Source organism: Pangasianodon hypophthalmus, chromosome 15, assembly GCF_027358585.1.
Source record: "Pangasianodon hypophthalmus isolate fPanHyp1 chromosome 15, fPanHyp1.pri, whole genome shotgun sequence".
Taxonomy (NCBI): domain Eukaryota; kingdom Metazoa; phylum Chordata; class Actinopteri; order Siluriformes; family Pangasiidae; genus Pangasianodon; species Pangasianodon hypophthalmus.
Window position 1 is genome coordinate 5,555,020 of NC_069724.1, and position 11,619 is coordinate 5,566,638.

Genomic DNA, 11,619 nt, shown 5'->3' on the forward strand with positions numbered 1-11,619 from the left:
GAGCTCAATAATAAATAATAACCCCATAATAACATGATTGTGAATTGTGATTTTCTGTAACAGATATACTTTTTTAAATTCAAGGACCCCTGGGGTTCCTTGGACCCCACTTTGAGAACCACTGGCTTAGTGTACCCAAGACTGATATTGTGAACCACGTTTAGACATTATCAGCCCTAAATGGAGTGCATAAGTTTTAAACTTTTAACCTTGTATTACTAATCTGCAAACTGTAAACCATCTGTATGAACCATGTAAATCAGTGCCTTTTAAAACTGCCATTTACCAGTTTTAAAACTGAAAAGTTTATTCTATGCAAGATATTTTCCTCTTATAGAACAAACAAAAGAAAGGGTAGCATTGTTACCTCACAACTCCGGATACCCCAGTTTGATCCTGGGCTCAGGTTACAGTCTGAGTTTCACATGTACTACCTGTGTTTGCCTGGGTTTCCTACAGGTCTTCTGGTTTCCTACCGTGTTCCAAAGGCATAGCATTAGGTAGATTGGCTCCACTTAATTGCCCCTAGCTGGGAATGAATGTGTGAATGTGTGTACATAGTGCCTTCTGATGGACTGGCATCCCATCCTGGGTGTACTCCCCCTTCACACCCACTGTTCCTGGGATAGGCTCCGGCTCTACCACCCCCCTAAGGGCTTACAGAAGATGCATGAATGAATGAATGAATGAATGAATGAATGAAACTAAAATGGATTGCAATGTACTGAAATACATGCCATAATATACCAGACAACGTATTTTATTATGCATGTATTAATGTATTAATACTAATTGTATAGACAATGATGACTGTGGTACATATTTTAAGGGTTTTATTGTCATACACATAAATACATTTGAATATAGACACCATACGGCCAAAGGTGTGTGGATACCTGACCATAACACTCATATGTGCTTGTTGAACATCATATTCCAGCTCAATTTACTGTTATACCAACCTCCACTCTTCTGGGAACGCTTTTCACTAGATTTTGGAGTGTGGTTCAGGGGATTTGCCCCTTCAGCCCCAAGTGCATTAGTGAGATGAGGAGGCCTGGGATCCAGTCAGCTTTCCAGTTCATCCTAAAGGAGCTCATTAGGATTGAGGTCAGGGCTCTGTTCAGGTCACTTGAGTTATTCCACACCATCCTTAGCAAAACATGTCTTCATGGACCTTGCTTTGTGCACAGGGGCATTGTCATGCTGGAACAGGTTTGGGCCCCTTAGTTCCAGTGAAGGGAAATTGTAATTCTGCAGCATACAAAGACATTCTTTACAACTGTGTGCTTCCAACACATGCCTTTTAAATAGATTACAAGGAATAAATGTTGCACAAATGATATTGTCATATTGTCAAAATTTTTTTTGTACTTACAGGGTACAGTTGCAGTCTCCTAAAAAGACAACCTCCAAATACCTTATATAGTCCCATACAGATTCCAATCAATATAGTCCAATGTAGAGTTCATGTAGTTACTTAAACTTATCGGTGTACATGCATGTGTGTATATGTGTGCGTGTGTGTCTGAAAGAGAGCAAGAGAGAGAGAGAGAGAGAGAGAGAGGGAGAGAAAGAGAGAGCTTTTCTATTTTCAATAAAAAAAATAGATGCAGCCTAGTGTAGTTAACCCCTTATTATCAAATTTCTAACTGTCACCTGCATGGATACTTATAAATAGTTTGCTACATGCATTAGAATGGAAATGTCCTACCCCAAGGAGGTAGGTAACTGGCGTTTTGTTTTAGGGAGACTGCAGCAACGGCATATCTGCATCTACATGGACCTCTTATCTCAGGTACATTGAGCTTTATTCTTTCTCCTGAGGAAAAAACATATGCCAGAGAATGCTGTACTCTTACCATAGTGTGCATCCTTTTAGTATGAAAGCTAGTGAAATACTTCATACAGCAAATTCATATCTGTCACTTTCACCACATTTGTCAAACAGCAAAAAAGAGCCAACTTTTTGGCCAATTTAGTAAAGACATTGTAAAAACTACCAAAAGATGTTTCAAATCTTTAAAAGTTTAAAGTGACTGTTACTTGCACTCAAATACGCCTACACACTCTGTACAGATAACAGCAGTCAAAGGTTTAAAATATTTTCATGACCTAATAAAAATATGGGGCATTTAACCAACAGAATAGAACTGAATGAATTAATCAGTGATTGCTTCAGCATCAGTGTAGTGAACAGAGATCAAAGTAAGAACTCATTTCCACTGGAAACTACTATAAACTTATTTTCCAATAAATTTCTTTTTCCATAAGTAGCATCAGTTTACGGATGTAATTGGAACGGAACATTTAAATGTGATTTTCTCCCATTTCACTGTTGTTTCACTCTTTTGTCTGGGTAAACTTGAGGGGTAAACAGTGCTGTTAATCAATTAGTAAAGTCACTGAGTTGTTGGTCAATGATCTCTGTTAAACTGTGACTAAATAGAGTTAGTTCTGTCTTTAAAACAAATTGGCTCCTGCCATGTAAATACAACTCTACTTTTCTCAAACGTTTTCTGTCTCATTTACAGTAACCTGGGAAAGACAACATGGGTCTTTGGAGTTCATTTATTTTTGTGATCTGCCTCTGTCCAATAATAATTGGTAAGTTCTGTAACTTTTGTCTTACAGTCACAATCTGTTCCTCATGGAATACCACGACACACAAAATGTTTGCTCATAGGACAACTGATTTTTATGAATTATACGGAGTTTGTTTAGTATGTGGCAAGGCTTCTATGGTAAGTCCAGGCAACATGAAACATTTTGCCTTGCTTCAAAAACAACAACTAAGAGGGGAGGACTCAATACTAACCAATAGAAATGGCAATATTGGTCATAAGATCCTAGTAAACCTTGAACCTTTAACTAATGTGCCAGTCAGTTTTCATTAAGATAAAATTTTGATCCATGTTTATTGATAAGTCAAGATATACTTTGAATAACTTTATATCAGAAATATATAAATGTGTGTTAGAAAATTATGGAAATATAATTTCCATAACAAAGTACCATAATGGAATCACACTAGGCCATAACAAAAGTATTAGGTAGCTATGTAAGTATTGCATTTACAAGCAACATAATTAGAATGATCTGAATATTTTTGCATTATAGCCATGAATTACCTGTTCTTAAAAATTTATATATTTTCTTTTTTTTTTCAAATATTATGTTAGAATCATAGTTTGTTCTTCTTTTTTCGGCTGCCCCCGTTAGGGGTCGCCACAGCAGGTCACCGGTCCGCATATTTGATTTGGACCTAGGGTTGCACATGGCAGAGCACTCCCAGTGCCGGTCTCAAGCTCGGATAAAATTGGGGAGGGTTGCGTCAGGAAAGGTATCCGGCAACGGCACTGGTAGTGCACTGCCGTGTGCAGCCCTAGCTCGCAGGGCTGGTTCCCTGGCCAGGAGACCTAACCATTAGTCCTCAAGGGACCCATGTTAGAATGAAAGTACATTATTCTATTATGTATAAGATGAATACTTCTTTGTTCTACTGAACTTTAAAGAAGTATAAAGCAGAGGTAGCACTCCCAGCAGATGATAGTGAGCACGAAGATGATGAGCAATCCTACATGGAGAAAGTATGAGTGAGGCTGAGAATGAGAGTATTTTTACTTTTTGTGTCTTGCATCTTGACCCGCATGTTTGTTTAGGTTGTTGGATATACAGATTGATGTTTTAAAACTAGTTTTCATTTTTTCTATGAATACATCTATTGTTTCAATATTTCTATATTTCAATATTCTTCTATATTATGTTCAATTATTCTATTTTAATTAAAAAAAAAACATTATAAACATTTTTACCCAATTGGTACTGTATCATAATGTATACTATATAAGGCTAGGAAAAAAGATAAGTAAATATATAAATTTGGTGTTAAAGTTGAAAATATTAGATCTCCATTGTGTCCTTGTGTAATTAGAAATTTTACATAACTTAATTACTGTTAAATGCTAAATTATGCCAATAACTGACTTGCTGGCATTTTCTGGTGTCAGTCTTTAAGAATTAACTTGTCATGATGTGTTAATTCTCATCAAATGAAAACCTAATTTCACAGATGTCAAAAGTCATGAATACTCTGTGCTTCTGATTTTTTTTTTCTTCAGATTTTTAATATTTTTGGCGTCATTATGTATGTATCCATTTCTGTATAGGTGTTCCATCTTTGCCTCAGTGCCCTAAAAGTAATCTGGCTATCTCGGGAGGCAGCTTCACCCTCTCCAAGATGTACAATGATCGTAGTATTCTGAGGTACATCTGCCCAGAGGGTTATTATCCACATCCTGTGAAAAGACGTGACTGTAAAAGAGGCCGGTGGCATCCTGCACCCACTACAGAACTACCAGTGTGCAAGAGTAAGCAACAAACAATTCTGCAGCAGTCCACCTTCACTATTCCTAGGCCATGTTGTCTTTTTCACACAGTTGCATTATTTAAGTATCTCTTTATTCTTTTAAGATACCACATGTCCTAACCCGAATGGTCTGGAGAATGGAGTGGTGTTTCCCAATAAGACATTTTACTATGTGAATGACACAACTACCTACAAGTGTCTTTCTAATTACACATTCAGGGGATCTCCTACCCGTGTGTGTCAGATGAATGGGAAGTGGAGTGGTAGAATGCCAGTTTGTGCTATAAACAGTAAGAAAAATGTCTCTGCCTTTTCCATCTTGTTTTCTTTCAAACAGGTAACATGTGTAATATCATTATGAATGTACCAGCCTAGAAGGTGTCTTATGAAAAAATATACCCAACCCACAGCTGGTCACTGCCCAGACCCTGGCACTCCACCTGGAGCCAGCAGACAAGGTCACATTTTCAACACTGATGACAAAGTTACCTACAGCTGTGATAACAAGTTGAAGCTACTGGGTTCCAGAGTGCGTGTGTGTCAGGATGATGGCTATTGGTCAGGGAAAGAGCCGGAGTGCTATGGTAAACATCCTCCTAGTGCCCAAATGCCAGAGAGCATTCTACAGAATACAAATAATACAGCCACCATGACTGATTCTACTAATGTTGCTTGGATTACAAAAAAGTCTCCTTGCTTTATATTTTAGCTGATTTCACATACGACACTCCTGAAGAAGTAGGGAAGGCTTTTGGAAGTTCTCTGATGACTACTTTAAACATGCATGAGCAACCAGGTACAGTAGGACTCCACAAGTCACATTTTCCTGTTATTATCATGGACTGTGGTATGAAAAGCCCTGAAAATATTGCATTGGTTTTTATTATGGATGCACTGATACCGATACTAGTATTGGGTATTGGTCCGATACCATGTTCATTCACTTGTACACATACTCATTAAAATTGCTCTCATAACAATATTTGATATCATTATACTATGTGAAGCCTAGTGTATGTCACGATAATGAACAAGTGACATGGAATGACAGCAATCTGGATGTATTTCCCCATGAATGATCAAAGCAAAACAAATTCTCCAAACTGTGGTCTGCAAAAATATCAAGAGAAGGAGCTTCTTCCTCCAATATGTAACCTGATAAAACATCTTTATGGCATTTAAACAGTATGTTAATTAGAGATTTTGAGGACAGCAGACCTGAGCAGAGCACTATTTAAAAATGGCCTCGAGGTAACAGGAATTGCACGCACACAAAGGTATTCACAAGCATGGAGCAGTGAAATGAGTGCACAGAGAAACTGGCAAATGTGAGGGCATTTCAGGCCTAGCGCTCTCTACTAAAGATATTGTTTAATTGCCGTAACATCTTAAACATAAATCTGAGCACGAAGAGTTCATTGCTAGCAAACAACATAAACAGAGCTAAATAAAATCTTCCCTTATACCCCTTACTGCTTAATAGTAAGTGAGTAGACTCGTTTCAGGCTCAATATTGGTATTGGTATCACGAGTACCAAAAAACATGTACTCAGTTTGAAAAAATGGTATTGATGCTTCCCTAGTTTTGTGTAATGTATAATGTAGCATTTGAATTTTCTGGTTTGAAGAAAAAAAAAAACCAGTGAGTTTAGTTCATACATTTTCACACTTGACTACATAAATAACTAAAAATAGTATACTCCAGCTCAGCCTGGGAAGAAAATCAGATTGTCCCAGCCATCAAACCTAGATATCTACATTGCCCTGGATGCATCCGACAGCATAGAGGAAGAAGATTTTAATAAGACAAAGGAGGTCATTAAGAAGCTTCTAGTACTGGTATGTGCATTGATTGGAGCTTGAATTTTGTCCTTACTCATGTTTCATTGTTTCAGTTTTGTGTGTCCATATACTATGAAGATCGGCTAATATATATATACTCATTTGCTTTGGCACTATTACAAATCTGAATGATTTTGTATGAGTCTAACCTGTTTTTCAACAGATAAGCTATTATGAGGTCCTTCCAAATTATGAAATCATCACTTTTGCCACAAACGTGGCAAAAATTGTTAGTAATGGATATTCTATACAAACCATTTTCAAGTCACTGGATCATGGTAAGTCTTTCATCCAAAGATGGATTCCCCTTTAGAGTCTAAAACTACAGCAACTTAATATCTGAGAGGTGATTAAATTTATTTATTAATTATGAGATTTATTAAATTAAATTAATACTTACAGTATATATACATACTATATATATAATTTTGTTGAGGTTAAGGACTCAAATAATACTGTAAATATAATTTTGTTGAAAAGGACTCAAATAATGCCACAGTTTAAGCTGTTGATATTTTACAATTGACAGCAGAAGGACAGAAATCAGGAAGCAACATTGGCAAAGTCTATAAAACAATATTAGACTGCATCCGTTTAAAGAAGACTAGAGACAAAAAAAACTTCAAGGATATCCATCACGTCATAATCATGTTTACTGATGGTATAGTTTCTTCATCTTTTATTGTACACAACAAAAATTTAGTTGAACCATTGTGAATATGCTGACTTTTTATTTGCCTATGTGTATTTCATTTGTTTTTGTGGTTGCATGTATTGTTAATGATCAACACATTTATATAATAAAAATATAAGCAGAATAATGTAGTTTCGGGCAATGATTTGCCACTTTCTCTATAGGTGTTTACAATATTGGAGGAAATCCCAAAACCATGGTGGAGCAGATTAAGGAAATTGTCTATGATGGAGATGAAAGAAATCGTGAAGAATTACTTGGTGAGGAAAAAGTGACATTTGGTATTCAGCTTATTATTTATTTATTCCTCTTAAAGCATATTTTAGTAACTAATTAGTCAATTATGCGATATTGAATTTGAAACTCTCCAACAGGTCCTGAGATCAAACAAATTCAACTGTTGACAAATAGCAGAAGTTTTGCACTTATCTATTGTTGTGATACAATTACTAGAAGTTCAACTGGCTAATATAATTATGTTACAGATAGCTATGTGTTTGGTGTTGGTGTAAATGTCCCACAAGAGGCTGTCAATGACTGGGTCACAAAAAGAGCATATGAAAAATATCTGTACTTACTCCCGAACATGAAGAATGTGCCAGAGATCTTGTATGAAATGACAGGTACTGCTATAGTGCTCTTTGTGTGTTTCAACTTATAGATATGGCTTGCATGAAAGCATAGTTTAGGAAAGTTGTCTTCCAAAATGTCCAGCTTAACAACAAGTTGTGTGTTTTTTATTGCTGTGTGTAGATGAGACCACTAGTGTGCGTCTTTGTGGACTCTACAAAGACTCTGATGATGGGACTGAATCAGCCATGAGGAACAGATATCCCTGGCTTATAAAGATTGTTGTAACTGTGAGTTAATTCATTACATAGGTATTTTGTATCTGAAATTAAAATCTGGTGGAAAGGTGATTCAGCAGGTAGCATTGCTGCCTCCTCTGCATTCCCCAGTTTCTTTCCACCTTCCAAAAACTTGCCAGTTGGTAAATTGGCGACTCTACATTATCCCTAGGTATGAACATGTGTGCATGGTTCCCTGTGATGAACTGGCACAACTGTATTGTAACTGTTCAATTAATATCAGTGTTTCACATCACACTACTGTTTACTCTTCTGGAAAGAGATGAAGAACAGTGTAAGCAATAATGTCTTTCTGCTCTTCACAGCATGAGGATGGCACAACATCAAACTGTTTAGGATCACTTGTCACTCCCATGTTTATTCTAACTGCTGCTCACTGCTTCAGAACCGATGATATTCCTGAAAAAATTAAGGTTGAGGCCCCCTATGCCAAAGGTATATGCAACCAAAGCACACCAATAGCCATTTGACATTCAAAATAAAAAATGGAATGGAAGTCAAAATGAGTAACTAATTCATTTATTTTTAAATTTCTATTAGAGACAAGATTGGCAAATGTAGAAAATTACATACTTCATCCCAACTTCAAATTTAGAGGGAATACAGAGGGAATATCAAAATATTATGACTATGATGTGGCTTTAATTGAAATGAAGTGGCATGTAAAAATCAGTCCTAATCTCAGGTAAGGAACTGTATATGTTACATCGTAACATGTTACATGACATATATTACATCACAGCTATAATAATTGAACTGCTTTTCCCAACACATAGACATCAAAGCAAATACTTAACCCCACAGGTAATGGCTCAATCCCTTGCCTTTAAGCTCCCCCTGAGCCACTTATTTAATCGAGCCACAGAAATACAATATATAATGTGTAATATATATTCACCCTGATGTGAAGTGAAGCCCAGAAGTTGATTATTTATCCAATAACATCATGTCCGGAAGTGTTTTATTTCTGTTATACCGCAGCAATTTACTTAATGAAAGATAGACACATGGTACTTTTATTCATTTATAGTTATGGTTAATGTTGTAGGATGTTTCACAATTCTAATAATTTCACATTCATATTCTATTCTATAGAAAATTATTCAACACATTCTGGCTGAATTGTAAATTCAAAAGAATAGAACACTTTATTAAAAGTTTGTGGCCCAGAATGGAAAAGACACACCACTTTGCCCAAATTGATTCTAAAGAGCCTGCTGTTCTCATGACTCATTGTTCTATGTATAACTATGTGCACCCTAGAACCATCTGTATTCCCTGTACCAAGGAGATGAATGCGGCTCTAAAGCTGTCCACAAGTGACACAACATGTCAAGAGCACAGTAAGTAAAAAATAAAACCTTTCATTGTTTTAAGAGAATATTGCTCCCAAGTTCGTATAAAGCAGACTAAAAGTCTAAATTGTCTAGCAACATTGTGGCACTCTTTCAGAGTAATCTAGCAATAAACTACATTGCACATGTACTGTAATGCATGTAATGCTGTACCTACAAACAAAAATACATAAAACAAACATAAAACATTATATGGCTTTATTTGTTTTATTACAGAGGAAATACTGATGAACAATAATCTTATAAAGGGTTATTTAATGTCAGCTAAAGGACAAGGTGATTATTTTACAAAGAGCAAAGTCCTAATCAAGCAACAACATCAGGTAATCACCTCCATATGCTTTTCATAGTCTATGTTTGCAGATATTGATTATATTTAATTCTGATTATTTACTTTAAAACAAGATATTGGTGGCCACAGATTATTTTTAAACATGATTCTGGCAACCCGGTCTGAATAGCTAATCCATGTATATTGAATTGTATTGAAAACATGCTAGTTTATGTTACAGAAGATACTGATTACAAATCCAATGTTTTACTTCTCTTTCCATAGTTGAATGGTTGCACTGAAGATGTGAAAAAGGCTTTAAAAATTACAGATGAAGCAGGAAAAAACATTACAGACAATTTCCTGTGCACTGGTGGGATGGAACAAAGTCATGTTTCCTACAAAGGTCATTGATATTATATTCTAAAAAATTGTTAATTGAGAGCCCTTATTGGTGATTTATCACTTTGCCTAAAAGCTTTCGCATTATGCAGTGCAATCTTTTTGTTTAAGAGCTTGACATTTTCCAACAGGTGATTCTGGTGGTGCTACATTTGTGCAGCTAAAGTCTCGTATGATCCAGGTCAGAAATCACATGATCTCACCCACTTTTTAATAGCTCATAATATAGTTTTGCTTTTAAATACTAAAATTATTGGATTTTCACCACAAAATGATCTAGCCTATACTGAGCATTGCAGTAAAGCCATAAAACCAAAATCACTGTGAGTAGACAGAGGTTTTACAACACTCGATTAATCTTAAACAGGTTGGAATTGTCAGTTGGGGTTTGAAGGATGTACATGCAGCTGATGCAGCGTCTGAAGAGACAGCCAGAGACTTCCACACAAACCTTTTTAGTCCAGAAGTGCAAGCTTTCCTTAAACAATACCTGGGTGATGAAATAACAGGTGAACCTCTAACATTTCTGGAATGATGGAATGATATGTTGTAGTTTTTTTTTTTTTTTTTCACTGAATGTTTTAAACAATTGTGGACTGTATACAATAGAATGTTATGAATGTTCATTAGTAGGATATGGTCATTCGTTTGGATTTGAAGTCTTACAATCCAAATGAATGTAATTAATATGGAGAGTCTCAATTAGTGCTGCTTAACTTCAAAACTCAATAAGAGTCACATAACTAAGAATCCATTTAATGCTTAAAATCACCAACGTTTCATTATAACTGAAATATAATTTAGGCCTTTTAATATTCAGGATTGCTTTGTTGTAATGTAAAATATCACTGAATATTTTGAATAGGAAAGACAATTTTAGTTAAAAAATAGTTATATTGGCCATTTGTATAAGAGATTACCAAACAAACTGATTTTATTTATTCATTCACTAATTGATTTGTCAGTGACAGTGCCCTTTAATAAACACTATCAACTGTACTGTAAATGAACTAGAATTAGCCCAAAAGTTTCATTTTCATATGTAGTCCCTGACCCACCCAGGGACTTTAAAATACATTAAAATACAGTGTAAGACTATTATTAACATCCAAAATATATTAAATCTAGTGAAGTATATAGACGCACATAACATAGAATCAGATAACATACAGCTGTTACACGGTTATGCAGGCAACACAGTATGCCAGGAGTTGGAGCAAGTAACCTTTATAGGTATAGTAGCAAGCCACTCAATTTTTATTGCAGTAGTTTACTATACATTATACATTAGCAGTGTGTCTATTATATAGGTATGATTATCTTATAAATTGGCCAGTAGTGTAGCTACATGGTAGATACTAACAAACTATCAATTCAACACCTCTACTCTCTGTTCCTTCCAAGCAGTTCACACTATTCAATCATTGTTTTGCAAGTGTTGAGCACTGCATGTACTCCCTCCTGTGTATTTAAACTGAAAATAACAATAAATGGTTAAAAAGCATCACATGTCATTCATTAATAAATTTTAAAAATGTAATTGCTGGAAAACTGTTGTGGTATAAGAGAAATGAAACACTTCTCTGGACATGCTGTTATAGGAAAATAATCAACTTCAAGATGGTAACAATGTTCCTGTTACAGCCCCAAAGTGTTTTATTTGTTACACACCAGCTGCTGAGGACAGACCAGCCAATGCACCTGTGCAACCAAACTGCAGTGTTAATAATCATTTGAGTGTTTCTGTAGCCTTTGCAATGACAATCTTATTTTTCACAATGAATCAATGACAGTCAATGGCAGTGCCATTTTAAACA

The 11,619-nt window shown here is 35.7% G+C and overlaps 1 protein-coding gene and 1 long non-coding RNA gene across 4 annotated transcripts; one reads left to right on the forward strand and one right to left on the reverse strand.

Moving 5' to 3' along the window:
- Nucleotides 1-524: 524 nt before the first annotated feature.
- On the reverse strand, nt 525-1,517 carry LOC128320512 (uncharacterized). Its single transcript, XR_008304032.1, has 3 exons — nt 1,379-1,517; nt 963-1,254; nt 525-656 (listed from the first exon to the last, which is right to left on the reverse strand). It is a non-coding gene; the product is annotated as an uncharacterized LOC128320512 (long non-coding RNA).
- Nucleotides 1,370-11,323, forward strand: LOC128316981 (complement factor B-like). Of its 3 annotated transcripts, XM_053240399.1 has the most exons (19): nt 1,370-1,798; nt 2,535-2,607; nt 4,170-4,370; nt 4,474-4,659; nt 4,780-4,953; nt 5,079-5,165; nt 6,075-6,208; nt 6,375-6,489; nt 6,741-6,872; nt 7,070-7,165; nt 7,391-7,528; nt 7,659-7,765; nt 8,080-8,209; nt 8,315-8,459; nt 9,038-9,117; nt 9,346-9,452; nt 9,686-9,806; nt 9,934-9,983; nt 10,170-11,323. In XM_053240399.1, the coding sequence occupies exons 2-19, from the start codon at nt 2,553-2,555 to the stop codon at nt 10,335-10,337; spliced, it is 2,226 nt and encodes a 741-aa protein (XP_053096374.1). In that variant the 5' UTR covers nt 1,370-1,798; nt 2,535-2,552; the 3' UTR covers nt 10,338-11,323. The 3 variants fall into 3 exon arrangements, with proteins under 3 accessions (XP_053096374.1, XP_053096375.1, XP_053096376.1); XM_053240400.1 differs by lacking the exon at nt 1,370-1,798 and having other exon boundaries at nt 1,842-2,607; XM_053240401.1 differs by lacking the exons at nt 1,370-1,798; nt 2,535-2,607; nt 4,474-4,659 and having other exon boundaries at nt 4,239-4,370; nt 4,707-4,953.
- The last annotated feature ends 296 nt before the right edge of the window (nt 11,324-11,619 follow it).

Excerpts from the sequence above, each read along its gene's own strand:
- LOC128316981 (XM_053240399.1), top strand. The coding sequence starts at position 2,553 with ATGGGTCTTTGGAGTTCATTTATTTTTGTGATCTGCCTCTGTCCAATA. Across the intron at positions 4,371-4,473 it reads AGAACTACCAGTGTGCAAGA|ATACCACATGTCCTAACCCG; the intron begins GTAAGCAACAAA and ends TATTCTTTTAAG. Across the intron at positions 7,766-8,079 it reads TTATAAAGATTGTTGTAACT|CATGAGGATGGCACAACATC; the intron begins GTGAGTTAATTC and ends TGCTCTTCACAG.